Source organism: Podarcis melisellensis (assembly GCF_964234715.1).
Source record: "Podarcis melisellensis genome assembly, chromosome: 6".
Lineage (NCBI taxonomy): Eukaryota > Metazoa > Chordata > Lepidosauria > Squamata > Lacertidae > Podarcis > Podarcis melisellensis.
The window spans coordinates 68,900,324-68,926,886 of NC_138538.1; the positions used below are offsets into that span (position 1 = coordinate 68,900,324).

A 26,563-nucleotide genomic window follows, 5' to 3' on the forward strand; every position below is an offset into this window, starting at 1 on the left:
GCGGGAAAGGTGGCTCTGGAATGTCTGGAATGCGGAACTCCCTCCAACGGTCTCCTTTCCCTTCCCGCTTTTCCATAGCCCTCGCCTCCTGGCGCGCTCCTATGGCCAGCGCAGATTTGGTTAACTGGTCCATAGACTCCGCCCTGGGGCCCCGGGAAAGCTCATCTTTGACGGTTGAAGAAAGCCCCTCTTCGAAAAGCATTTGGATGGGCTCCGCCGATAGGTCCCACCCCAATTTGTGAATCAACATGGTAAATTCAGTCCAGTACTCACGGACAGATCTGCTTCCTTGCTGGCAAGCCATTAACTGCCTTCGCACCACCCCCTGCTCAATATCGCTGGAAAACATCAGGTCCATGGCACGAAAAAACTTCCTCGTGTCCTTTAAGATCTCATTATTCGCTGCCATCAGGGGTCTAACCCAATCTTTCGCCCCGGATTCGAGATGGCCAATCACATACGCCACTCGCGATTCCTCATCGGGGAAGTCATCAAACTGCAAGTTTAGAGCGTATTGCATCTCTGTTCTAAAGGCATGATAGTTCCTGGGATCCCCCCCGAATTTCTGCACCAATCCTGGCACCTTTCTGGCGAGCGGGGTGGTTTTCTCCTTTCCCTTTTCTGCATCCTGAGCCCTCCTCTCCTCAAGCCTCGCCGTTTGCAGCGCCAACTGGATCTCCAACGCCCTGTACCTTTCTTCCAGGCTTGGACCTCCTCCAGCTGCTCCTGCTTCCCCGGTTCCGGCTGGATTGCTCATGATGCTTCTCCCTGCACAAGCTGGCTTTCGGAGACTTTCGGATTGCTGTGATGGGACGATGAGCTGCTTGTGCGTAAAATGCAAGTCCCTCAGAGTTTGATCAGGCTTTCAGAGTTTGATCAGGCTTTCAAACCTCTGCCTGTGACGGAGCCCCTCCAGCATGGTCCTGAGACCTCCCCACTGGTTTCGCTTGAAGCGTCTCTGAGCCATCCCTCCGACTCACTTTCCCTTGGAGTTCTTGCTCGCCCTCTACTGGTTCCCTCTTCCGCTGCTACTGCTCTCTCACCCTCAGTGAGCCTTTGCGCCTCCGGCGCTTTAGATGTCAGTTCCCTGACACCGAGGTTCTGCCCCCCTAAGAAAAGGCATGGCCCCCCCAACAAAAATCCTGCTTACACCCATGGGTCCAGTATTATCAGCAAACATTCTAGCTATTGTACATCTTGCTTCATTGCTCACAGCTACCTAGTTTTCCATGGCATTGTGGGCTCTACTATGTTGGTGAGGGTGCTCAGCAGCAATAGCATTGATGTCCTTTCACATCTCACCTCTCCATAGTGAGAAAAGGGCCTCAACACTTATCACCAGTTCTCTCCACTGCAGGAGTCTGCAGAAGACCATGCAGATAGATCTTCCAATCCCAAAGGGAGAACAGTCACAATGAGTCGAAACTTCACCAGGAAAGTTGTTTGGAATCCCTGCTGCAATCAGACCACTCACCTCTGCCCCCGCAGCAAAGACCAAATCCAAAGTTGTCTCATTCTGTGCGTTGGGTCCCTGACAGTCCCAAAGTTGCCATAAAGGCCAAGAGATCCTACGGAAGCCTAGAATAGGCTCTTCTAATGCTCCTTCCAATGTAATCTCTGCCAATTTCGTGCAGCAGGGTGAATGGTACATTGCAGGCATCCCCAATCTGCCTCTTTGGGCCAGGGGTCAGTAAACCTTTGCAGCAGGGGGCCGGTCCACTGTCCCTCAGACCTTGTGGGGGACTGGGCTATATTTGGGGGAGGGAAATGGACAAATTCCTATGCCCCACAAGTAACCTAGAGATGCATTTTAAATAAAAGCACACATTCTGTTCATGTAAAAACACCAGGCAGGCTCACAAATAATCCAGAGAAGCATTTTAAATAAAAGGACACATTCTACTCATGTAAAAACATGCTGATTCCCGGACTGTCTGCGGGCTGGATTTAGAAGGCAATTGGGCTAGATCTGGTCCCTGGGCCTTAGTTTGCCTACCCATGATCTAGGCCCACTCCAAGATACAGGGGTTTCTTTGTGATGGGAGTGTCTCTGGACCACAGCAATGCCTCATCACACCAGTCTGTATTAGTATAGCACCAAGTACCTGGCTGAGCAGAACTACACTCAGCGCAGCTCACAATGCTTTATAAACACACGTGCAAACCAAGGATCACACTGCATGCATCTGATGAAATGGACTCTGGTCCACAACGGCTTGTGCTGTAATCAATTTGATGTGTAAAATGCTGCAAGACTTTATTATTCTGTGTGCAACAGGATATAAAAAGAGCACAGACCTGGTTACTCAAAATCCTGTAGTTAAAGGAAAAACTAAGATTCAAAGAGCATCACATTACTGGAGGCTTATAAACCCTTGTACTAGCTGTGTGGTCCAAAGCTATCCCAAAGCCTCTCTTTTCCAGCAATCATCAACAGCTGAGATTTTACTCTGGTCACCTATAGGCGATCCAAACTTTGGCAGCCATCCATTTTCCAAAGCGGCCACACATTCAAACACTGATATCTTCCACCCAAATATTTCTCACCTTATATTACACAGAGAAAGGCAGAGTATGGTCAAAACATTATTTCATTATAAAATTAATTTTTACATAATTGACTGCAAGGACAACAAAAGCCATTACAGGGAAGGAAGAAAGTATTTTAACACTCACTGCCAAATTCATTGATGACCTATCCCAACAAGTATTCTGGTGCAAAATATATTTACAAACATATTAAATAACCTTAGAGTTCATGCCTTATGTAGCCATATAGCCTTACTTGGATGTAAAGCTTTTGTTATTTTACACTCTTGCATTACCATAACAATCTGCTAGAATGCATTTGTCATGGCATTTGGCTAGCATCAACTGTGGTTTCTATAGTATTCATGTAAAGTTACAAAGTTACACAAAGAATTGTGACCAAACCAATCTCAGCCCACCCCTAAGAGTAATGCCTTAGGCCGATAGTTATGGGTAGAATTAAGCAGAAACAAATTATCATATTAGAAGAAAAATATTCTGCCCAGGGCACCAAAACATTAAGAATTGTGTGAGACCAGGGTCTCTCTCTTCCAGCACTTTTTCTAACAGCAGACAACCAGATTCTTCCCAGAAGTTTACAAGCCAAGTATGAAAACAACTAGCCTATTGCTGTACACACACAAGCCTCTAACATGCAGAATACACGGCTTCTGAACATGGATGTTCCTTTTAATTATCATGGCTAATGTATCACGAGCCTAGTGCTGTAAAGGAACCTGCTGAAGGCTACAATGATCCTCCAATTCTGAAATACCACAAAGATATAACCTGCTCTAAATGTATTTTATTGTCAGGTGTCAACAACCCTTGAACAATGCTGCTCAGCAAAGCCAATAAGAACACAGCTGCCACTGAATAGAAAGCAAGCTTAGCACATGTGAGGTGTACTTTAAAAACAACAACCCACCTAATGACCATTTATGCTTCTCAGATTGCTTGTTTCAAAAGTTAAACTCTACAAGAGAAATATTTTTTAAAAGTTGAGTTTAGAGTTTCCAAACAATTTTTTCAGTTCAGTATTGTTTTACACTGGTTGTACCTTTTTTTAGGGTGTGGGGGGGTGGTAATACAGCAGTTGTGAACAGTCCGCAATTTACACAGTAGAACACATTATGGTCAGAAATAGTCACAGAAATAGTGGCAATTTCCACACAAGTAAATTTTGGATTATATGGGATCACATGCTTGGGAGAGGAATAAACCCTAGTGCAATTTCAAAATCTAGAAAGCCATAAAACTTTTCAGGGGAAAACATCACACAATATTAAATGTTAAGTTCACAGTTGTGTGAATACAAGGTTTTGTTTAACACAGCAACATCTAGAGTAAGGTAATCATATAAAGGAACTTAATGCCCTGTAAATCACCAGCATGGAAGTTTGAGTTCAGGCAAGTTACATGGCAAGCAAGTACTTAATACACTGCGACAGAACCACCACCAGATCAGTTTGTGCTTAAGATCTACTGTGTTCTGCAGACAGTGACCAGTGTAATTGACCCATTACCATCAGATCAAATGTTCTTAAAATATTTGCCTGTAATCCTAATACAGTGGGACTTACTTCTGAGTGAACATGCATAGGAACAGACTGTAAATTAGTGTAATTTATTGCACGTTTTAATCCAAGGGCTTGTGAAAGAAAAATGCAGGCACATTTCAATACGTTGGCATTTCTGAGACAACTTTTTTTTGACTGGATATAAAAAAGGCACTGCTTCCCTGAGGTTTAGGGTAGACATACTGTTACTACATACTGTTACTACAGAAGACAGCAAAAAACACACTATATCCCTGATAATGCCCAGAGCGCAAATACTTTTTAAAGTGTATACATCTGGAATTTAAAAGACTATCATGTTCGTTTACTTGTACGTTCGCAAATGTTGAGAAGTACGCATCTTTAGTAAAGCTAAGCAACAATTGTATTAGAACAGAAAAGAGGTTTAGAAAAAAATAGTATTATGAGTAGAAAAACTTTTAGAAAAAAGTTTAAAAATGGCAAATCCTGGAAGTTCGCAGGAAACCAAGGCCCCTCTTTACTGCCATTTTCTTTTGCTGCATCTTTTCCCTGTTAGTTAGCACCAATAAATCCCTTTAGTGGCTTGCAGGGAATTCATATTTGTGACAACCTGTTTCACTTTGAGAGAGTAATTAAGCTGTTAATTTTAGATATATATTCAGTATTATAAAGGAGCCCAGGGCATATATACTAAAACGAAGTAAAATGCCTAGAAAGTTAATGTTTTGATAGTGAATAAAAATGAATTTGATTTGTGAAGTGCACACTTAATTGCTTTTGAAGATCAGCAGCAATAGAGTATTACTCAGAAGATCATGTCTTACTCCAAAAGAAGGCACTTAACCCTACAGCCAGGAATTTGTTGATGTCACACAAAAACTGGAGAAGGGAGGCGCACCATGATACATTACAAAACAATCGTATACTTGGGTTGCAAACCAAAGAATACGTCTCCCTATGTTCCGAGGCTTCTTTACTTCCTGTCAATAGTAACCAAGCAGAACTTACCAATGTAATGCCAACACCAGTGAGATGTAAGACTCACCACCCTCATTCATGACTACTATGTTCATCTCAAAACTTTCCTCGGTGCAAGCTTCCCTCCTCATGACACTTCATCAGCACGAATTGATGTAAGTTGGGAGAAAACTAAGAAGTTCTCAGGAATCAGCAAGCCCCGCAAAATCACCAGATTAAATTGCTCTTACGATGCAAAAGAGGATCAAATTATGCTTTCTCGGTGTGAATTTTATGCAGACAGTGCATATAGAAAACAGTAGGAAAAACCTCCTTAAAATGTTCAATTCAGCATCATTTTGCCTATATTGTTTTTGAATAGAAAATACCATTTAAAAGCTTTTACACTGCAAAAAAAAAAAATCAATAAAAGCATACAAACGAACATTTAAAATATGAATTAATGGGGGAAACAGTTCAGATTTTTTTTTTATAAAAAAAAAAACTTTTAAGATGCGGTGAGCTATCAAGCTATTTCTTGATCTATTGTGACTTTACAGTTAGAGACTTTTTTCCCACCACCCAAAACTGTTCAAGGCATCCAGCATGATAGTACTCAAGGAAAAGTATCGCTACGGAAGAAGAGAGCGGGATCTTAAAGGCAGGAAAGGACTGTCACTCGAAGTCGTACATGTTTCCTCTTGTTCATTTTGCAATTGCGGCGGAAGAGGCGGGGCTCCAGAATCTCCAGGGCCGGGAAGCGTGGCTGAGAAAACAGAGTTTTCCGTACTTCCAACCTCAGTAATCGGCAAATTCATTGAATGAAGAGAAGCGGCGGATACAAAAGCAGATGTACTAAACTCTTCCGGATGAAGGTAGGTGGTTTCTCTGTCTTTTTGTTTCTCAAAGAGATTAGATTCATTCGACTGTGATCTAGAGAGATTGTTCGATTGGTCATACCCTGAAGCCATGCAGTTGCTACAGTTCAAGCCTGTAATAAAGACATAAAATGTATCATTTGCATACAGTTTACATAGTGTGGTGGTTTGTTCGTTTTTTTAAGTCTACAACACTGCCTCTTGAGTCCATGCATGCGGTGTTACGAGTACTGGTTCTTATTTTTAAAAATTGGTGTTACATTGACCACTTTCCAATCCTCAGGTATAGAGGCATGTAGTTGACCACTGTGAGAACAGGATGCTGCAGTAGATGGGCCATTGGCCTGATACAGCAGGTTCTTAAGAGGTAAAATTAAAAGGCAGAAACCAATTACCAATATAATCCAATGCAATTACCCAGGCCAGACATGAAACACTCAAATAGAAACATATTCAGTTCTTCCACATATCCCCTTTCCAAAGGACACCCCCACCCCCACACTATCACCTGACTTTGACCAAACTAATTCTGGTCAGTAGCTTGTGCCTTGGGTTTATTCATCGTAAGTACAAAAAGAGGACCAAAACCCGCAGCTGAAAACTGAAGTTTTACCTGACATAAGTCCCTCGAAATCAGTGGAACACATTTTTGAGCAAACACACACAGAAGCAGGTTGCATGAAAATTAATTTTTACAAAACCTTTTGGAATAGATTCAAATGCATGTTATTCCATTTACCTTTGAGGCTTTCCAGTTTTTCATTTTTTGCCTTCAAGACAGCATCGGTTATCTTTTCTAACAGGAAGGTCTGTGTTTTTTCCCATCTAATAGATTCTATTAGTGCATCTAGTCCTTTGGGATGTTCTGCTAAGTAATCCAGCAGCTTCCCAGCTTTCTTCCTACTTGAAGATCGGCAAGAGATTTCTTCAGTGTCCTCTCTGCTGAGTATTTTTTTTGAACGTAGATAATCAAAGTGTCTTTCTGCAATTATTTTGTCACACAGATAGCGGCGCAATCGTTCCAAAACCTAGCAAGAAGAAATGACAAAGTTAGCAACAGATGAATTTTTCATCTTGTATGTTGTGCTATGAATATATGTGTGGTAGTTCTTGGTGCACATTCAAATACTCATCCTAGCTTTCAAATTGTAACAAATTTCATCAATCGCTATCATTGACCAACACACACACACACACACACCCCAGAAAGGAATCAGATGTTTCAAGTTAAGGTAAAGTATTTGTATGTTGACTACAGAAACAAAAAGGAAATTGCCAGCAAGGGGTTACCAAAGGTGTTTCAGCTATTTCTCTCTTTAGTATTCTAGAGCTCCCCAATCAGCATGAAAGGGGATTTTTTTAGCCACTGAGAAGAGGTCTTCTCACCCTTTGTGCACACTGGAGCCAATCCAATTGAAAGGAGGAAAGTCAGCCTCTGAAGATTGGCTCCTAGGGTCACTCGGGTGAAGGTTCATGGAAATAAAGCTGAGGCGTATACTCCAAAGCTTAGCATTTAGGAACACTGAAAACACAAAGTGCTTCAAGTTCAAGAGAATGGTGCTCAAATTCTGTTAAGTACAATGGAACTTGGAGGAAAGTCACTGTGAAATAAAATCTTGCAGCACTCCAAATCATTTATTTGTATACATGCACATAAAAAAATGTATCTAGCTGAAAAGCAACAAATGGAGATCTGTATTGATGATTGCAATGCATCCCAAATTATTACTATATAATTACGTATATTATGGTGCAATCTAAGAAGAGGAGTGGCTGTGACATCATGAAGGGACCTGCACTTCCTAAATTTGTCATTACACTACTGCTATGAACATAAACTGTTATTACCCTCTGGCCCAGCATAAAGTAATAACGTACTGAGAGAGATTTATGATTCTGAACAAACATGGTATATTCCACACACAGTATGTGGACTTCATAGCAGGAAAAAATAGAACTAGCAAGAACTACTTTTATTGACTCATACATGTGTCAAGCTCAGAAACAAAAGAGGGGAATTCCTATAAACACTCCAAGAGAAACTCCTACGTAGAAATTTACAAACGGGGGCAGAATGCATGCAATTTAGTGGACCTTCCTTCCTCCTTTTTAATGTTCTTCTAGGACACCAAAGGGCACTCACCCAGAGACTTTTCTGCAATTCAGAGAACAACCTTCCCTGCCCCCCAACAGTGACATTCCTGTGAGAACATGCCTCACTGTTGGGAACTGCGATTGTCCTTACTCACAGCTCTCACCTAATACAGTATATTTTACGTTCTAATACAGCCCTTCCGATGCAGGTTGAGCAGTGGGGTGGGTGAACAGAAGCAACCAACTCAAATGGGCTGGGGTCTCTTCACCCCTCCCCCAATAAAATATTTAAGGGGGCCAGCCCCCCCCCAAAAAGTTGATGGATATGGCCATTCAAGCAGCGTGTGAGTTCCACATCATGCGATCCATTGTGTGTGGGCGAGGCTTACCTGGCTCCCCCCACCTAATATTTTATTCAAGTCGGCACCCCTGGGAGGGGGGGGGTGCACTGGGGACCAAGAGTAGAAGGGGTGGCGGTGGTGAAAGGAATACAGAAACCTCCATTATGCTTATTATTATGGTCAACTGAATTTATATACCACCCTATACCCAGAGGTCTCAGGGGCAGGTGGTTCACAGAATAAAATACAAAATACAAAACCTCAAAATACACAATCAAAATAAAAACAACCCAATAACTACCCCACCCCCCAAAAGCCCCACATTTTAAAAGGGCATATGATCTTCACACCATTACCCCAGGACAATATCCATCTTACAGGCCAGAGCCAGGATCTTATCCAAGGCATCCGCAGGTATGCATTTCCTCCTTCTCACCCTCTTGCTACATAGCATGGGGGTTTTGTTGGGAGTAGTGGGGGGGGGGCAGACTTTGGTCAGTGGGGATGGGGCAGGCCCTCCATGAGCTAAGTATTTTTATTTATTTTTATTGATCTGGTGTGTGTGTGGGGGGGAGGACAGCAGCTACTACGCCCATCCCAGAGGCAGGAAAAGGCATCTCCCCTTTTCCAGGAGAGAAACAGACAAACAAAAAGGCGGGAATCTTGGCACAGAGGAGCCATAAACAACCCAGCGCCTTTTGCTTTTAGAGAACACGGCAGCCTCGGCATTCACTGCCTTATAAACAAGCACCCCGCCACACGCCCCCTCCCCAAAAGCTTTACCCCTCCCCACCGCTGTCCCCATTTCCCACGACACGCTTTTCCATTCACACGATACGAATACCCCCCCCCCCGCTTTCCCTCCCGCCCCGCGTGTCTGGAGGGGCAGAGGCTCCTCTCCCCGTTCTCGCGGTCCTTACTTCCTTCTTCACCTCCGCCATTTCGTCGTCGGTGAGCGGCCGCCCGGCAGCCGGGAGCCCAGAGTCGGCCATGGCGGAAACGGCTTCGGAGGGCGACGGTGAGAGGGCGAGAGAGGGAAGGGAAGAAAGGGAGGAGGGGAAGAGAAGGGAGCCGCTGCCCCCTTCTTCCTCAGCGGCCCTTCGAGCCCGACTCCCCCGGGGAGATGCCGAAGCTTCCGGCGCCGGGGTGGGGAGAAGCCCCGCCCACCTCTCTCGAGGCCACGCCCACTCTCCGCCGGCCGTGGCGAGAGACCGCGCACAAGGCTTACAGTTGGCGCAGGCACGCGCGCCCTTCCGGACACTGCTGCCTTCCTCCCAAATCGCAGGATCATACCATTCGAAGGGACCGCCAGGGGCCACCCAAGTCCAAGCCCCCTGCAAACGCAGGAATCTTTTTGCCCGACGTGGAGTTCGAGCCCATAACGCTGAGATGAAAGAGGCAACGCTGAACTCTTAATCTTATCTATCTAGGCAACTGCCCCCCCTCCAAAAAAGTAAATCAATAAAAAATAATTAGCTGAAGTTCCGCTCCCTAGCATTAATCGTGGCAGCGCCCTTTAACTATTGCTAATCGTTTCTGCCTGGTCTTTTTGTGCTTATTTTGGCTGCGTTATTAATGTTGTTATTCTTCTTTCTATAGTTATCTACACCTCGCTTTTCTCACAGAACCAGGAAGGTTCTGTTTTACAATTTAGAATACTCATTTGTTACATGCACAGAAAAATCATTTGTTAATTTATTCACCATTAGTTTATGTCTACATCAGGCTTCCTCAGCCTCCAGATGTTTTTGGCCTACAACTCCCATGATCCCTAGCTAGCTGGACCAATGGTCAGGGATGATGGGAATTGTAGTGTAGTCTCAAAACATCTGGAGGGCCGAGGTTGAGGAAGCCTGATCTACATCCATAGACTTGCACAGTACAATCATGGATCTGCTGCTTCATGGCACAAAAACGTGAACCCAAGGCATAAATCCCTAAGAATTTGTGTTTGACAGACACACCCTCTGTATCAAACTGCATAATATACATGGACGCAGATGTGCTCTGTGATTTGATGGTGGTTTGCTGGAATCACATATAAAAATTCGGAGGATGTGTGAGGATCTGTCCTTAAGCTCCATACTGGTGCCATAGTGTTATTTTTACTGTAAAGTCCAAGGACACGGGTGTAACCTTTTTCTTCACTCAGGTTTGGGGAGATGCCAGGAGAAAATCCCAAGTATTCTGTGAGGATCCACGCCCTGTAATCATGTTTTTGCACCATGACGGTGCCAGGAACCTGTGCCACACCTGTGATTTTCCCAGTCTGGTCTATCGATATGGAAACGACCTCTAATTTTATAGTGGTTTTGCTGGGAATCTGTACAAAATAATGCAAATTCTTTGGGATGCATGTCTTAGATTCGTGTTTTTGGGGGCAGTGAATCTCGGTAGTGGCACCCGCCCTGTGGAACGCCCTCCCACCAGATGTCAAAGAGAAAAACAACTAGTCATCCCTCTTGTTACGTTTAGTTCAGGTTACATCTTTTCAGGTTGCGTCTTGCGGTGACCCGGAAGTACCAGAAAGGGTTACTTCCGGGTTTTGCTGCTCACACATGCACACACACGCAAAATGACATCACACGCCTGCGCAGAAGTGGCGGATCATGACCCGTGTGTGCGCAGACGCGGGTTGCGTTCCTTTCAGGTTGCGAACAGGGCTCCAGAAAGGACCCCTTCGCAACCAGAGGTACCACTGTACCAGTCTTTTAGAAGACATCTGAAGCTAGCCCTGTTTAGGGAGGCTTTTAATGTTTAATAGACTATTGTAGTTTACTATTCTGTTGGAAGCCACCCAGAGTGGCTGGGGAAACCCAGCCAGATGGGCGGGGTATAAATAATAATATATTATTATTATTATTATTATTATTATTATTATTATTATTATTCAGTCCACAGGTACAAGCATGAACTATAATTTGAAGGTAATTTTAATAGGATCCCTTGTAAAAAATCTGTAAGAATTGTACTGTACTGTACGTCTTCATTCCACCTGAGACAACAAATCTCACAGACAACTCTCATCCCTCTGGCAGCAAATATACAACAATAAATTACATTATGAATTAAATAGCTAACCTTTTGTGACACCATCACACTATATGCCTCTTATGGTTGATCTAGTCAGGCCCTGAAGCTATTTTTAAGAGAGACGTGTTTTTTAGTTTCTTCTTTCTTTGTTTCTTTCCTCCCTTTTTTACAGTCACATTCTATCATTCTATCAAAGTAATCACTTGTGAAAAGACCCTTTAAATCAGTGTTTCCCAACCTTGTGCCTCCAGCTGTTTTTGAACTACAACTCCCATCATCCCTGACTAGCAAGACCAGTGGCAAGGGATGATGGGAACTGTAGTCCAAAAACAGCTGGAGGCACAAGGTTGGGAAACACTGCTTTAAATAGATGTTCATTTTAGCTAGCTAATGTTAACAAATATGGGAAACACAGAACTACCTGAGGAAACTATTGTGGGATTTCCCTTTGTATGCCTACTTGTAAGGCCTTAATCCTGTATCCATTTAAGTCAGTTAGACTTATTTTTGAGTAGTCATGTGAGTAGGATTGCACTGGTAATAATACTTTCTTCACTATAGTCTGAGGCTAGCAGTAATAATATAATATTGTCATATTATTATATTACTGTGAGTGAAAAAAGTATTTTATCCCCTGCTAAATTTGCCCGTTTGCCCCCTGACGAAGAAATGACCAGTCCATAATTTTAATGGTAGGTTTAGTGTAGCTGTGAGAGACAGAATAACCACAGGAAAAACCCCAGAAACCATTTTTAGTAGATGGTGGAGATTGTTTTTTCCACAAAAGTAAAACATGTTTTTGATAATGTCAACCTTCCTTCAAAATACTGACCGTTATACTAAACTATGGGAGATACAAGGCTGAAGCAAATTTGAGGCAGTGCTAATTATTGAGTGCCCACTAGAGGTCTCTGCTGTTTAACACTTTCACCCCAACAAATCTCTCCCCACCCCCCAATCATTTCCAGCATTACTTTAAATTTATAGCTACTAGATTGAAATTTCCACCTTCATTGTAGAGAAAGAGGCAACGTGATAGAAGTGTATGCATGGAGAAAGTGGCTAGAGAAGTTTCTCTCTCTCCTAGCACTGGAACTTGTGGACATCACGGGTTCAAGTCCCATGTTGGGCAAAAGATTCCTGCGTTGCAGGAGATCAGACTAGATGACCCTAGTCTACAATTCTATGAATCCATGGCACAAAAACAAGGCTTAGGGTAGGAGACAATGCTGAAAGAGATATCATCTCAAGTCATCGTGTTGATGATTTGGTGCAATTATGTGCATACTTGTTGAAGCTGCTTGTGTTGTGTACCTCTGTGTTGAGTAAGGAACTAGCAACCAGGAACCACGTTCAGTCTTGTAACACACAGCCTCCCCCTGCCCCCTCCTTTGATACCATATCTGAGAAACTCTCTCTCCGTGTAAGCTGTCAGTTGATGAAATCAGTTTTCCTTATCAGGAAGAGGAAGATTTTTCTCTCTTCCTTCTAAACGAGCTCTGAAAGGAGATCGCTCAGAATGATTGCTGTATCCAGGTCATCTACATGTGACGTTCATAGCTCTTGACTCTAGTTCTCTTCTCAGCTCTCTCTGCTGTGCAGGTAGTGGTTTTATTACCACTCCTTTCCTCTTGCAGTCGCATGATTAATCCTTGACAATCTGAACTTCTGTTGGCTCGCAATCCTCAAAGGTCACCTTGAAATAGGCAGCAGACTTTTAAGGGAAAAAACACATCGTGCATGCAAATGTCTTCCTAAATGCATGTAACATTTATTACCTTTTACTGTTCTGCCAGAGATGTTTTCTTGGAAATGTGGCAACAGCATTCATCCCTGCTTTTGCCATGGCTGTTGTCTGTTTCCTTCCACATTTAACTCGGCTTCTGCATCGTGAAATGGACCTGCTGTTTTTGATTTACTCCCTAATGCAAAACTCATCTTTCCGCAAGGGGACTGTCTTCCACGGGCCAAGATGGGAATTTGCAGAAAGCAATTTTGCAATCTTTTACCGCTCACCTTTTACCTTCCTCTTTACAATGTTATAGCGAACCCAGCAGAAGCCTCCTTGGCATAAGACTGCTTCATATGTTCTTATCAGTGGAAGAATGATACCCCACAGGTTGAGCCTGCCTAGATCAATCTCATCGATTAGACCACATTGTGGCAGAGAACAGTTGCCATGCGGAAAAATGCTTGCAGGGCATCTTTCCCCAGGAAAGCCAAACCCATGTATTACAGCAGAAGGTAGGCAAGGATCTCTGGTCAGTTGGGATACAATTTTGTTCCCTCCTTGAAATAACCATTCTGAACTTGAGCAAAAAACCCTGCATATTGGATGGCAAGGGAACACAGCAATATACCAGTCCCCAACTGAAATCACCAATCTCCAAGTGTTTTTAGTTGTAGAGGGCAAAAACATTGCACCTGTGCAATATTAGCTGCAGTACTGCAGTCCCAATCCAACACATACATACCCAGCTACTATTTAACTTTAAAAAAATAAATATGTGGGAGATTCTGATCATGGGCCCCGTGTGTTACACCTGTGCCTTACATATTCATAAAACTGTGCCAAATTAGCTAAAATCACGCTTATATGGTCAATCCCTGGTATAGTGGTTAGAACAGAGCTTTCCAAACTTTTCATGTTGGTGACACACTTTTTAGACATGCATCATTTCACGACGCAGTAATTCAGTTTTACTAGCAAACCGGAGGTTAAACTAACCCCTTTCCAGCCCCAAGAGGAGAGTTCACACAACACACCTACACATTGCAGCCAACACACTGATGTGTCGCGACACACAGTTTGGAAAGCTCAGGGTTCGCGTTAAGGCTGGCAGGCAGGATTTAAAAAACGACCATTCAGCCATGAAGGTAAAGTGATTAATTAATAAATAAATCTAAATATGAATAAAGCAGACATGAGAATAGCCTGCTGGATCAGGCCAGTGGCCCAGCTAGTCCACATCCTGTTCTCACAATAGCCAACTAGATGCTTCTGAGAAACCCACAAGCAGGACCCAAGCACAAGAGCACTCTGTCCTCCTGCAGTTTCCAGCAAGTGGTTAATGCAACCTTTACTGTAATATATCAACTATTTGTATATGTGTGTGTCTGTGTGTATAGATAGATGGATGGATGGATTCATTCACACACACACACACACACACACACAAATAAATAAATACAAATCTATATATTGTATTAATGTAATCTGATTTATACTATGGTAAATGTTACATGTAGGCTTTAATGTTGCATGTTAATAGTCATACCAGCCTCCAGCTGTCACTAGATGGTACTACAATACTGTGAAAAACCCTTCTCTCTAAATATATCCTCTATATGCTGTTCTTTTTTAGACACACACACACACGTTTTAATATTATCATATATACTAATCAAGTGCAGGTATAAAAATATAAGCAATATACGTAGAACAATAATATAACTATTCTTTCTGTAACCTAGATGGTTTTGCCATTTTAAAAAATGTAAGAGCATTATCCTCTCTTTAAAGAAGCAATCCTACACACAGAGTAAGTTCAATCGATCACAGTGGGATTTACCTCCAAGTCAATATTTGTAGAGCTGAGCTGCAAAGTTCTCCCAACTTAGCACAAGATGCTGCCTCGTTCAAAAGATACCACATGAAATCAAGCCACAGGGAAGCTGATGAAACATTGCGACTTTAGGGCACCTCTTCATGGATGTTTCTCCTTCTCGACTCTCTGCTTCACAAGAGCTCCAGTTAGGTTCAAGTACTTACAAATGACACACCAGTGATTAGTGGTGGCCCACCTAGCAGTTCAAAAGCACATCAAAGTGCAAGTAGATAAATAGGTACCACTCCGGCGGGAAGGTAAACGGCATTTCCGTGTGCTGCTCTGGTTTCGCCAGAAGCGGCTTAGTCATGCTGGCCCCATGACCCAGAAGCTGCCTGCGGACAAACGCTGGCTCCTTCGGCCTACAGAGCGAGATGAGCACCGCAACCCCAGAGTTGTCCACGACTGGACCTAACAGTCAGGAGGGTACCTTTACCTTTTTAAAGTGTTAGAATAAGTGGAAACAGGAGAGATGCAGGATCTGGGGGTTGAGGTGCTCATCATGATCTTGCAAATTATCTCCACCTGAGCACACCAAAGAAGATACGGTGGCCAGTTATTTGTGCTTTGCATTTTCAATATTGACCTGTGTTTTTTCTGTGTTTTTTCAACAGCATTCACATTTATGCACTATTTTATATCAAAATACGATTTTAAACTGCATTTTGCTCTGTTCTTTTAAATTAAGCACCGTGTTGCATAATTCAGAGCATGTTAAAACCAAAGGTAATAATAATAATAATAATAATAATAATAATAATAATAATAATAATAATAATAATAGTAGTACTCAAGCCGCTCTGGGTGGCTATATTCTCTTCTTACAGAAGTCTGGGAGGCACTGATCAAATTAGAATCTGCAATAAATCAAATTTATCAAACATCCCTACCTGCACCCTCACCTACAAAAAGGGGATAATAACACAGACCCATCTTACAGGATGGTTGTTAAGGACTGCAATAATGGTTTATTAAAGTAGTGTGGACATTGCTATATAAATGTTAAGCATTACCAATATAATAGTTGAGAATATTTTGCTTTTATAAACTATGGATTGGGTCCATTGTTTGTTAGACTTAGGGAACCATCCCAACCCATCAAAGCTGATGGCTGGGAGGAGTTTAGGATGAAGTGCAGTCTTCTCTATTGGTGGAGCAGATAGCCACTGATTCATGAGGACTCTAACCTCTCTCCAAATATTTTGGAGGCTACCAAAGGGTCCAAGCAAAGCTAAGCTAAGCTGGATCCTATGTTGGCCCCATTGCCAGGTGAGGGGGGCAATATGCTGTATTAGCCTGGAGCTGGTGCAGGAAAACAACAACAACAAACCAAGAAAACCACCACCCCATTCTGCCTTGAGAGACTTCTGATGCAGTGGTGGTTCTGCTACTCTGATCACACACACCCCTGCTCCATGCAGGGTTTGGTTTTCTATGCCCAGCAGTGATCCTGTACAAACATAATTTGGGACTAGGTGCTACTGAGCTCAAACAGACTCGATTCTGTATAGAACAGAGCCAGCCCTACTGTTGGGAGAGTGAGACAACTGTGTCAGGCAACTAGTGCTGGGGGAGGGCAACAGGAACGAACCTCCTCCTGGGTCATACCCTCCTATTAAAGGACAAAGCTTTGTATGCCATATGGCCTGTTCTCCCCCCCCCCCCATAAGTAGCCCATTGCCTTCAGGTGCACTATTCCATTGCAATTATTGAAATAAGTTTCCATGGCCATTCTAGTCAGCTTCTGAATATAGAATTGGGGTGGACTCTTGTCCTTTGCCTCAGGCAACCAAATTATTTGGGTCTCCCCTAGAGTAGACATATATAGAACTGCACTGCTAGTTCCCATTAAGATTAATGAGACTTAAGTCATGACTAATTTTTTCACATTGATTTCACTGTGACCTAAGTCACAAACGAGATTAGTCAGTATGGTTTTTTTAATGTTTCAATTACGTTTATATCATTGATGTCCTGTTATGTGTTTTTAATGTTGTACACTGCCTTGGGATCTTCTGATAGGAGGTAGTATATAATTTGAATTAGTATTATTATTATTATTATTATTATATCCAACCCAATGTTAAAAAGCAATGTCTGTTACTAAACTCCACTTCTCTAATTAGGCTGCATGGCTGGCAAAATAATGCAAACTTTTGTGTAAACCCAAACTAAGCAGAAAATTCAAGTCGTCTGCTGGAACAAAACACACATGGTCCAGGTACAACTGACACTTTATTCCATAGTGATATGTGTACATGAAGTACTGAAACTGCAGAAAATGGAAAATCTGGATCAACTTTTTCCAGTGTTAACAGACTATGGAATGTGTGGATGTTTGGCACAAAAAAGTGGGCAACAATATACTGGATTGTAATAAAGGTCTCTCAAAGGTAACAGAGTCTAAAATACTGTGATAATTTAGTAGTCATGTCTGTGCATAGTAAAGCAACACAATGCACTTGATTCATAGTAGATCTCATACAAGCTACACCATCAAGCATCCAGTGTCAAGCTTTCTGGGAGTTCAAGTAAGGTCCCTGATATTTTGCTCACAGCTTCTAACAGATGAAAAAATGCTCTTCAAAAAACAACAACACAGTCTCTCTTTTGTATGGATATGTACCAACTCCTGAGAAACATTTGATTATTACTCAAATGGATTCTGCCCTGCCTATATTTAAATAAGTGCCAAAGTTGTATCAGAGTTTGCTTTCAGTGAGGGAGAAGACAGGGAGGGGGAGATTTTGACAGTTCTTCACTAAGCTGAACATGATGTTCTGCCTGAGCTATGATCCCATCTTATGGGACTGCTGTGTTTCGCCTGTCCTTAACAAAAAATGCCACAGTACACTTCTAAAACGGGGCATATCTGTGAAATATTTCAACTGAGTGTATACTTTGTGGTGTGGGTGGGAGTGGAAAAATGCCAAGTGTAGCAATGTAAGGTACATCATGTATACAAACTTCTCGTTGGCATAAGGAGGGGAACCTTAGATGACACTGATCACATTTTGTCCAACAAGGAAACCCACAAGTTGCATCACTTTCTTCAGCCCCAAAATAAAATAAACAACACAAGGATAAAAATAAATTAAATGGGAGAGCTTATCTGGGGCTTCCAATTTTGTAACCACCAAAGTGTTTGGGGGGAAAGTGTAAAGTTCTGGGCAGGTCATGGATGACAGAGAAAACAGTGGGACAAAGTAAGTTGCAGAATACAACAGTGCTAGGCTTGCCATCTTTTCATTTAAGCAGTTCTGAACATTGAATTGGGTAGTGCAAGGGAGGTCATTTTAGATTTTATCAGAAGTTAAGGGCCAGTTTATGTTGCTTTGTCCCAGCTCCTGCCAACCGAGCAGTTTGAACGCATACCAGCGTGAGTAGATAACTAGGTACCGCTGCAGCGGGGAGATAAACAGCGTTTCCATGTGCTCTGGCTTCCGGCATGGTGTCCCGCTGCACCAGAAGTGGTTTAGTCATGCTGGCTACATGACCTGAAAAAGCTGTCTGTAGACAGATGGCGGCTCCCTCGGCCTGAAAGCAGAGATGAGCACCATACCCCATAGTTGAATTTGACTGGACTTATCTGTCCAGGGGTCCTTTACTTTTACCTTACTAGCTAAATCAACAGGTGGCAAATGGACTCTTACCAATCTAGACTACACTTCAGGGAAAGGGTGTTGCATTTTTTTAAAGAATGCCCTCAAAATACACGTTGAAGAATTTTATAACATATCAGGGCTGAGAGGAGGCCAGGCTGAACTACCCTCAATGGAAATAGCAGTTTTCTAAATACATGGTTATTTTCTATAATGAAATATTCAATAACAAAGTTCGAAGCAGTGGTGTGCAAGAAAGGTCTTACCATTTGAGTCTACTGATTGTACAACAGGCAATCAGAATGTACAACTGCCAAACATAGGCTTAAATTATTATTTAGGTAAAGTTTCAGTGCTTCAGGCCAAACTTAGGTAGATGCAGACAGTAGCTGAAAGCAACAGCTCCATACCCTTTTCCCCAACCCCACCATAACATATAAGGATACTCATTGTGATTATGTTACAAACCTCTAGATATTGAAGGGGAGAATTGGCTTTGGCAATAGCTCTGCATTAGCTGTGGAGTCTAGTTCCAGCCTCAGAAAGGAATTTGCTATGCTACAAAGTTGAACTGCAAACATTGATTCTGAAGCATAGATTTCCAAGTGTTTACATATGCTTCCATGTGGCACACAATAACGAGAAGGGAAATGTACCTGCTGGAAGAATACAAAGTATGCACACATATAAAGATCTAAATGAGTCTCTCTCACTCTACATTAACACCCTTTAAATTCTGAAAATCCCCCCATTGTGGAGGGATGTTTCTTGATACCGGGCGTGATAGTAATTTCCTGGACCATAATGATAAAAATCAGGAAAGTTGGCAATCCTAGAACTGTTGCATAATCAGGCATTGCAATCCATTTTTGTTTGTTTGTTTGTTTCGGAAACAATACAGAAACTGGTTTTGGAGCGCAACATACAAATTTGTCGATAAATAAAATTAATTAAATTACTTGCCCCAAAAACCTTCAATGAACTATCAAAAGCTCAGCAGAGGAAACCCATCACACAAATTTATACACAAAAAGCAGATGAGAAACATAATCTACAGGTCTTCAATTAGAAAGATATATGCCTGGCGTACTGACAACACAGCTCTGAAGCTGGAATGCAGAGACAAAAGAAAGCATCAAAGATGAAGACCCTTTCACAGGAATTTGCAGATTTTACTTCTGTGGCAAGGGGTCCCTGCATGCCAGTAAAGGAGAATGATTGATTGATTGATTGATTGACTGACTGACTGATTGACAGGGCGTCCACTGAAACATAACAGGTCAGAACTCTCATCCTTTGGGCTGTGGGGCTTGTGTTTGGGGAAGATGACTTCATACCTCTTCCTCTTTCCTCCTTCAGCTGGAGAGATTATGACTTCTTGAAGAGTGGGTTTCTGCAGCTGTTTTTATTTCATTTTTCCTTGCAGGGATATATTGTCACAAAAATCACTGCAATTCTTCCACTATTTTCTCTCTCTCTTATAAACTGAATTACAAATGGCGAAAGAAATGCATTGCTTTCATATTAATTCCCTTTACCGCATAAAACCCTTCCCATATGAATCAGCACTGCCTCTTTCATGAATGTTTATTTCACTCACAAATTTCATGTAAACTCATTCTAAGGCTTCTGGCTTGATGGAACATGAGCAATACCTGACAAGTGAATAAGACGCAGTATAATTTCTCATCAAAAGGGAGAGATGAAAGGGCAAAAGAATCATGAACCAGAGAGATTTTAAGTATACTTAATCCTTCTAAAAGGCAACAGGATGGTATTGGTAGCATTTTCCAGTTTACATTTCTTGGATTCCCTACATGGTTCAATAGTTTCAGAGATTCTTTCCTTATTACTCGGCTACCCAGTCTTCCTTCCTTCTATGACACCTCAGCAACTAGACAGAATTAGCATTGGAGAATAGTGGCCTTAACCAGGAAGTTGATAAAATACTCAGACCGTATGTCAGCCCTTGGAGAGTTCCTAGCGCTACTTGAGCTAGATAGTATCTCCATACTTTGAAATGACATAACAGGTTTCAAGACAATGCAATTGTCTATATTCTTTGTGTATGTGGTGAAAAAACATATGACTAAGGCCTTAAGCGTGTTGCAGAATTTACCATAAGAAATATTTCTTTCAGCTGAATTCCATAGTAAACAGTCACACAATTAAAAGTTAGAAAAATCATCCAAGATATTCATTGTTCCAAGCACAACAACCTGAAAGCTTAGACAGAGTAGTCATGGCAGCCTGTTGGAAGACAACTCTCTTCCTTATTTGAAGGAATACACCACAGTAAAAAACCAAAGCAAAACTTCTGCAGCTAGAACTCCCGCAATCTTTTTCTCACTACCGAAACTTCCCAGGAAGTTCACTGTTGGCTCTTAGAAGAACTCCAATCAAACGAAAATTTGAAACAAAAAAAATTCCATGAAAAGTAAAGCAAAATAGGTGAAGGTGAGATGAAGAAGAAATTTGTTAACATCATTTGTTAAGGCCGACTGTACGGGTGTCAGAACATTAAGTTTGAGATTCACATAAACACGTGGATTATTCTTAGACTGGTTATCAGGATTGATATAAGATTTATTTATGAGCTATCTGCCTATCCAGTTGATAAACAAAGAGACCATTGTCTCAGCTTCTGGGATACACTAGGATAAACTTACAAGTGGTTTAAGCCTTGCTGAAATTCAAGACTATCAGAATGAAATCCCCCTGAGAATCCTCCTCTGCAGTAACACTTTTCCCCTGGGTGCCACCCGCCGTTTGCAATAGATTCTGCTCACGATTCTCTTCTAATGCACTTCCATGGCATGAGTAGCAACACAATACTGTGGAATAATAAAACACAGTACATTTCACACTGCAGCTGGTACTCTAAAAAGGACTACACAGAAGCCCAGGTTCATGATGCTATTGAATTTCTTTTGTTTTAGTTACCTATAATAGGGATTTCTGGGAGAGAGAAGACAAGAGAAATGGAAGGCAAAGGTAGAAGGGGAGGGAGAAGGAGAAGAAAAAACGAGACACAGAACAAAAGAGAAAAAGTCAGGGATGAATAAAACCGAGGCTGATTTCTGCATTACTCTTAATGAGCACAGACGTCAGAACCAATGTCAGCTATAGATGTTCATTAGAGGCCTTTGCAACATGAGTATTGCGGCCAATGTAGATTTCACATTTACATTAAAAATGGATTGAAGCAAGAACTAATACAAGCCTCATGCGTGATGGCACGCTATGTAAATTTCAATCCTAACAGATGCCTTCAGCAAAGCACAAAAGCAACCCACCTAACACAGGCGCAAAGATCTTGCTTTAATGAGCAAGCATCCCAAAATTCAAGGGGAAATGACTAGAGGCCACCAAAGTGTAACAGTCTGATTTGAGGGCGTGAAATCCATCTTAATGCATCCCCAGTTAAAGGCATTGGTATTACTCTGAGCCCTTTATGTCCCAGCTATCGCTCAAGCCTGAGGTTATAGAAGTTACATGGCAGAAGTTACATGGCAGTCACATGTACTCCTTTTGTAAAAGAAAAACAGCTGTGGATATCTTCAAGTCCAAGTGGAGGAATAAGCAGGGGAGGGGTTGCTAAAGCTATTCACATCTAGCCACCCCCCCCCCCGAAATCCTCCTCGAGCTGCTTTTTTACCCACGGGAGAAAATATACAGTACCATAACTTTTCTCCAGAAGGTAAAAAAAGATGCTTGAAGACCAATATTTAGTTTTAAAAAGTGGTCAGGCGGGAGAAGGAATAATTATCCCCTTTCTTCTGCCATTTCTCTTTTCTAACATGAAGATAACCCATAGCTTTGTTGTTATTTCTAAAGGTCAATTTTTTTGGCCATGAATACCTGGGATGGAAGATAGGCAGATCAATGGGGAAAGAAGACGAGAAAGCCCTTATGGGAACAAATTTGAAATTCCCATGACAAAGTCAACATCAGCAGAAGCAAAGAGTTGGACCATCGGCCCCTAACCCCTGTATTACATTGGGGTACAAGGTAGGCAGTCATCAGCATACTGCTGGACACAATACAGCAATAAAGCTGGCTTGTGTGAAGGGAGGCTAAATTCTAAAAGTTATACTTTGTCTAGCACCTGTCCACATGTGCCGTTAAGGGGACTTGACTTGCTTCATCCATTTGGAATCCTGCACCTAAAGCATGCCTTGGGAATGAAATGTACACAATATGCACCTGAGCACTCTATAAAGTAGCATTTAAGACCTGGGTCATAAGGTTTGTGTCAGTTAAAAGTAATGTTAGATGTGGCCCCCTACGTCTGCTTTCTAGATCAGTTTCACACCAACTATATAAACCACTAATCGTCATAATGGTCCAGACAAACATGCAGCAGAGTCCTTTTACATCAGAAAAAGCAGATATATATACACACACACACCTTAATTACCACCTGAAAGGGCACCATTGTAAACAAAGGTTAGTAGCACAGTGGTACAGTAGATTGTCAAGGGAACCAATAAAAAGTGGGTACAGATTCGTCTGCCTTGCATGTACGTTATTGCCAGTTACATGGGAGGAAGTCTGTAAACTCATAATTGTGAAGTTTTATTAATAAGGACAGAACAACAAGTGAGCGCCCCATCTATTTTTTCAAGCTCTGTGTTTGCTATAGGTATCAACATGTGGTCCTTCAGTTTTTCGAAGACCTATGGGGGAGGGAAGAAACAAGAGGGAAAAGGTGTTACATTTGCGAATTTCTTACTTTCACAGAAACAGTTTCTAGGTATTTAAATAAGAGGTTGCGCTACTAAAATTGTGCTTTGGTTCCATATTCACTTATGCCTCCCCCCCCCCCCCGCTGTTCTGACTTGGAAATCTCTCTCTCTCACACACACAAATCTACAGCTCTCAGATCACACTGGGAGCACATATTTCAGTCTGATGAGGGCTAAAAAGAGGCCTTTAGGGGGAGCGCTTTCTGGAGGCCTGGTTAAAAACCTCTCTCAGTCCAACGAATTGTTAAAACTGGAAAGGGGATGCAGGGAAATGATTCATCGGAGCAAAAAATGCAAGTGCACTAATGGCGCGAACCAAGGAAAGACCTGCACAACTATTAGGTGGTTAAAAATCGCAGCATGTGTCGGCATCACTTATAGAACTGATCAAACCAAACAGTACTACAATAGCGGCAAGTATCCCAAACCTGCACTCTGAATCCTTTACAGAGCAGAGATGATGGAAAACTTACAAGACCTATGAAGGATCAACTTAAGCATCAGGAGCTATGACCAGGTCTCCTATGAAAACACATGTGAATGATACAAAAATGCTCTGCACTCAGGTACATCCTTGGAAATGGCAACCTTTGTGCCATCACCTGGAGCAGCTAAAAAAAGCTGTTGGAATTCATGGCACAAGACCCATTGCTTAATTTTTTTTGCTAGCACCATGCACATAAAACTTTCACCTTTCCACTCCTCTTTTCCTCTTTAACGCACAGAAGCATTTCAGTGCAAGGGGGAGTGGAAATGGCTAGTATTTGAAGGCACTGCTAACGTTCCACACCTTCCCTTACACAGCCACTATTAGTTTAGCATTGATCGGCACCTTATAAGAAGGAGCTTTTATTCTATTTGCTTTTTTACCTTTGCACTTTCTGGATATTCCTCAGGGGCTCGGTGCAACAAGATGTGACCTTTGCCAGGAATGTTTAAATATATACAGTTTGCTGCAGCGTCGTCAGGAACTGTAAGCTTGTCGTAGCGGTGGTCACTCATCTGCTGCATCGTCTGTTATGGAAAGTTAAGGTGGAGACCTTTAGAGCAAGATTTCATCAGCTGTAAGGGGGGGCTCTTCTGAGGGAGGGGGTTACAAGAAATAATTGCACAAAGTACTGTTTCCGCAGAGAGGTCTCTAATGCATACCAAGCACTTCCAAGTGCCAAACGTATTAGCACAAAGCAAAGTCACAATGAATTCCATTTGTACAATTTAGGACTGCATACTTTCCAAGATGGCAGAAGGATTTCTTAAAGCAAGTCTCTGAAAGTAAAGCCTGCTACTCTCTCTTGTGCGTTTCCATCAGTTTCTAGGAAAGAGCTATGGCATTTACAGGGCAAGTCTGCTGTACATATTTACTCAGAAGTAAACCAGCTGAGTTCAGTGAGATTTACCAGTAGCTAAGTGTGTACAGGATTGCAGTTGACAATAGCACATGCCCTCTATGGAAGTTTCAACCCTCAATTTCAGTTACTCAGAATGAAGTGATAAACTAAGCTGGTAGAAATTCTGGACTGTTTCACTTCAGACCGCAGGCAGAAGCAGTGATACTTTTGATTGCCACAGAGGGAGCAGGAGTATATGGTTGACCACTATAGGATAGGGAACAGTGAACTTGATGATCCTTGCAACAGATTCATGCTCTTATATGCATTTAGCACCAATTAAATAGATAAATCTCAAGATCAAGCAGGTGGCAGGAGGATGAGTTCTTTTGCAAATACTTTGCACAATATCTGGATTACCTTGGTTGAGAATTAATTTAGTTTGTGCTAGATCTGTTCATAGTAAACCTGTCTAGGTTCCATTTAAGGTATATAATTTATCATAGCATCATCTTCCTGGTATCAGTGCAAAAAGAACCTGTGATTGGATATGATCTGACACAAATTGGGTGCCTCACTCTTGAAGGGAAAAGGGAGATCAATCCCTGCTATTGTACTTTTTTATGGAAGCAGTTGCTCAGCTCTCAGGAATGTATTTTGAGTCAGTTGCAAACAATCATTTAAACAGAAGGCACAGAATCCAAACACCTTTTGATTTTGTTTACAGTATGCAACGAATCCTTGGAATATGTAACCTTATACTGAGCGATACTTTCTGAGAGATGTAAGACCCCCAAGTGAGACAGCAAATTAAACCAAGACCAAACTCTGGAATAACAGAAGGCATTTGGAAATCACATAGTAGATTACAAAACCAAAGATGTGAACCAAACACAAATACAGAAACAGCAAAGTCAATCTCTTGTGTTGTATACTATCCCATAGTTTGTGCACATAGTGTCTATGGAAGAATATCAAACGAACCATTTTAAGCTCTTTTATTTACCTTAATAGTCTAAGTCAGAGGTTTTCAACCTTTTTGAGTCCACAGATCCCTTGCCCAACTACATTCTTTCTTCGGCACCCCTGTGGGGCTCAGGAGCTCAGATATGTCACCCCTTGCTTGCAGAGCTGGCAGCCTCTTACCCTTTTTATAAACACCCTCCTTTGTGGAGTGTTCCCTCAGCCCCCTCTCCTTGGGAGTCCTCTGGGCAGCCACTGCTGCCGCCCCTGGTCTCTGAGCTGCCCCCCTGCCACAAAGAGAGGTGGCTCCTCACACTGCCCCACAGGGGCCTGGGACTTTTCTGTCCATTCCCAACAGCAAGGGCTGGTGGAATGGCTGGCTGGGCTCCCTCGCCTACTTGCTTACTCCGAGGTCACCTCTGCTCCTGGCAACCAGCAGCCCCTGGCCAGCCCCAGAGGCACCATTCACTTGCAGAGCTTGTAGCAGGGCTGCTGCAGCAAACAGCTGTGCAAGCCTTTGGGAGGCAGAGACGCGAGAGGACATCAGAGGAAGGGAGGGAAGGAAAGAGGGACAGAGGCCAGGGTTGCCTGTGGCACCCCTGACCATCATTCAAGGCACCCCAGGGTGCCACGACACATTGGTTGAAAACCACTGGTCTAAGTAACTAACATTTAAAAAGAGGGTATAAGGATGGACCCACAGCTATGATTTGAGGAATCACATAGGGACAATGGAATCTGACTTATACCAGATCACATTATTTCTCCATCCATACCCTCCGACATTCCTTAGATGAAAATAGGGCCAATAGAAAGAGACGAAACACTTTAGAATGACAAAATAGCAGTGTTTTGTCTCTAATGTGACAACCTACAGGTCTATGCAAGAGGAGTCATAGCCAATTGGTGCAGGGATGGCTCTGCATTTGACGTCAGCAATG

The 26,563-nt window shown here is 42.4% G+C and overlaps 2 protein-coding genes and 1 long non-coding RNA gene across 9 annotated transcripts in view; 1 reads left to right on the forward strand and 2 right to left on the reverse strand.

Annotated features, from left to right (window-relative positions):
• Nucleotides 1-1,793: 1,793 nt before the first annotated feature.
• Nucleotides 1,794-5,248, forward strand: LOC309371792. The gene is made up of 2 exons (XR_014169288.1): nucleotides 1,794-4,507; nucleotides 4,540-5,248. It is a non-coding gene; the product is annotated as an uncharacterized lncRNA (long non-coding RNA).
• BCL10 (BCL10 immune signaling adaptor) lies at nucleotides 3,606-9,501 on the reverse strand. 2 transcript variants are annotated; one of them, XM_081914786.1, is made up of 3 exons: nucleotides 9,273-9,501; nucleotides 6,645-6,933; nucleotides 3,606-6,018 (listed from the first exon to the last, which is right to left on the reverse strand). In XM_081914786.1, exons 1-3 carry the CDS (start codon nucleotides 9,330-9,332, stop codon nucleotides 5,660-5,662), a joined length of 708 nt encoding a protein of 235 aa, XP_081770912.1. In that variant the 5' UTR covers nucleotides 9,333-9,501; the 3' UTR covers nucleotides 3,606-5,659. The 2 variants fall into 2 exon arrangements, with proteins under 2 accessions (XP_081770912.1, XP_081770911.1); XM_081914785.1 differs by having other exon boundaries at nucleotides 9,261-9,500.
• Nucleotides 9,502-17,197: 7,696 nt separating this feature from the next.
• Nucleotides 17,198-26,563, reverse strand: part of DDAH1 (dimethylarginine dimethylaminohydrolase 1) — a 121,081-nt gene continuing 111,715 nt past the window's right edge. For 5 of the 6 annotated variants that reach the window (XM_081914299.1, XM_081914301.1, XM_081914300.1 and 2 more), the window contains 2 exons: nucleotides 24,202-24,345; nucleotides 17,198-23,262 (listed from right to left, as the gene is read on the reverse strand). In XM_081914299.1, the coding sequence (XP_081770425.1) occupies nucleotides 23,146-23,262; nucleotides 24,202-24,345 (261 nt within the window). In that variant the 3' untranslated portion in view covers nucleotides 17,198-23,145. The remainder of the gene's footprint in view (nucleotides 23,263-24,201; nucleotides 24,346-26,563) is intronic. The other variant, XR_014169126.1, reaches the window with a different exon arrangement.

What these genes read in the sequence shown, in the direction of transcription:
- BCL10 (XM_081914785.1), bottom strand. Translation starts at nt 9,332, where the DNA reads ATGGCCGACTCTGGGCTCCCGGCTGCCGGGCGGCCGCTCACCGACGAC. An exon ending in TGGCGGAGGTGAAGAAGGAA is followed by an intron (nt 6,934 to 9,260) that starts GTAAGGACCGCG and finishes TCTTCTTGCTAG; the next exon opens with GTTTTGGAACGATTGCGCCG. An exon ending in AAAACTGGAAAGCCTCAAAG is followed by an intron (nt 6,019 to 6,644) that starts GTAAATGGAATA and finishes TCTTTATTACAG; the next exon opens with GCTTGAACTGTAGCAACTGC.